Source organism: Elephantulus edwardii, unplaced genomic scaffold, assembly GCF_000299155.1.
Source record: "Elephantulus edwardii isolate Elephantulus edwardi_28Jun2011 unplaced genomic scaffold, EleEdw1.0 scaffold00199, whole genome shotgun sequence".
NCBI classification, from domain to species: Eukaryota; Metazoa; Chordata; class Mammalia; order Macroscelidea; family Macroscelididae; genus Elephantulus; species Elephantulus edwardii.
The window spans coordinates 1,670,416-1,671,656 of record NW_006399949.1 but is presented as its reverse complement, the minus strand read 5'-3'; the positions used below and the strand labels follow the sequence as shown (position 1 = coordinate 1,671,656).

General features: G+C 41.8%; 1 protein-coding gene across 1 annotated transcript in view; it reads right to left on the bottom strand.

Annotated features, from left to right (window-relative positions):
• Positions 1-294: 294 nt before the first annotated feature.
• GMNC (geminin coiled-coil domain containing) overlaps positions 295-1,241 on the bottom strand; it is a 40,842-nt gene continuing 39,895 nt past the window's right edge. Inside the window, exon 6 of the mRNA XM_006897072.1 lies at positions 295-915. Coding sequence (XP_006897134.1) covers positions 295-915 — 621 coding nt within the window. The remainder of the gene's footprint in view (positions 916-1,241) is intronic.

Below are 1,241 nucleotides of genomic sequence, written 5' to 3'. Positions count from 1 at the left end.
AGGAAGTAGATAGGTAATTGGAAAATACCTTTTCAAGTAAAGGACAAAGTGAAGAAGTTAACAGCAGGCATTGATGTATAAACAAGTCAAATTTAGGTGAAAGAAGAGCAGGCATGTTTCATTATGGATTCTTGGAAATCATTCCCTGTAGATTTGCCTGGGTAGATTGAGACTGACATTTAAAATGTCAGGAGACAGTCTGAGCAATTGCTTCCATGTTCCAAACATTCCAGTTCAAGTGTAAAGTTTGTGTAAACAGGGTCATGGCAGTGTTTTGGGGTAGAAAGGAGGTCACTAAGACTGCTTAGGGACCCAGGTAAACTTCCAACCTCCCTCCTCGTCACGACGCACAAAAGCTTGTCCCTGGTGGAAGGAATGTGTTTTCACATTACAGTGAGGGCTCAGGGATGTGGAAAAAGCCACCTCTGTCTTGTTGGGGGACACATCAGCAGTATAGTACTGAAGGGCTTGCTCCCCTCCAGGAGGATTTGGAAGCTGAGGAAGGAAGTGAAAGCTTTCCCTGTGACTGGCAGTGTGTTGTAGAGAGGTTGTCCTGTCACTTCCATAGTCAATCAGCAGGTCCTCCCTGGGGGCATTTTCATAGCTAATTGCATCATCTGGAAACTGATGAAATGCACTGGAGATCCTTGTGGGATGGAAGGAAGAGGCACTGTAGTTAGCTGATAAGGTGTCATCAATGGTGTTGAGATCTTTCAATCCAAGTGTTTGAAGGACCCAAGGGTCCACAGAGGGCCCAGGCTGCTTTTCACAGGCAGCAAATTCACTGGAGAGATTTCTCTTGGCATTTTTTGGATGAGGAATCTCAACAGAACAATACCTCTGCTCCTTGGGTTTCCTCTTCCCACTTCTGAATTTCCCATATGCTTTGTAGAGCTCATCTGATGACAACAATTTCTAGGGAATTAATATGGATAAAACATATAGTCAGATGATCAGTCAAAGACATTTCATTTATTGCTGTCTCACTACACTACCTAAAATAATTTACTACTACCAGTTGCCATCAAGTGAATTTAATTTTATGTGTTGATGATTAGAACGATAGTCTATTTCTTTAAGAGTTTTGGAAGATCACCAGGCCTTTCTTCCAAGGCCCCTATGGATGGGTTCAGACTCTCACCTTTTTGGTTAGTGGTAGAGCACTAAGCTGCTACTCAGAATTTTTTCTAATGGAGTATTCATATATATTCATTCATATATATTTATAAATACACACACAC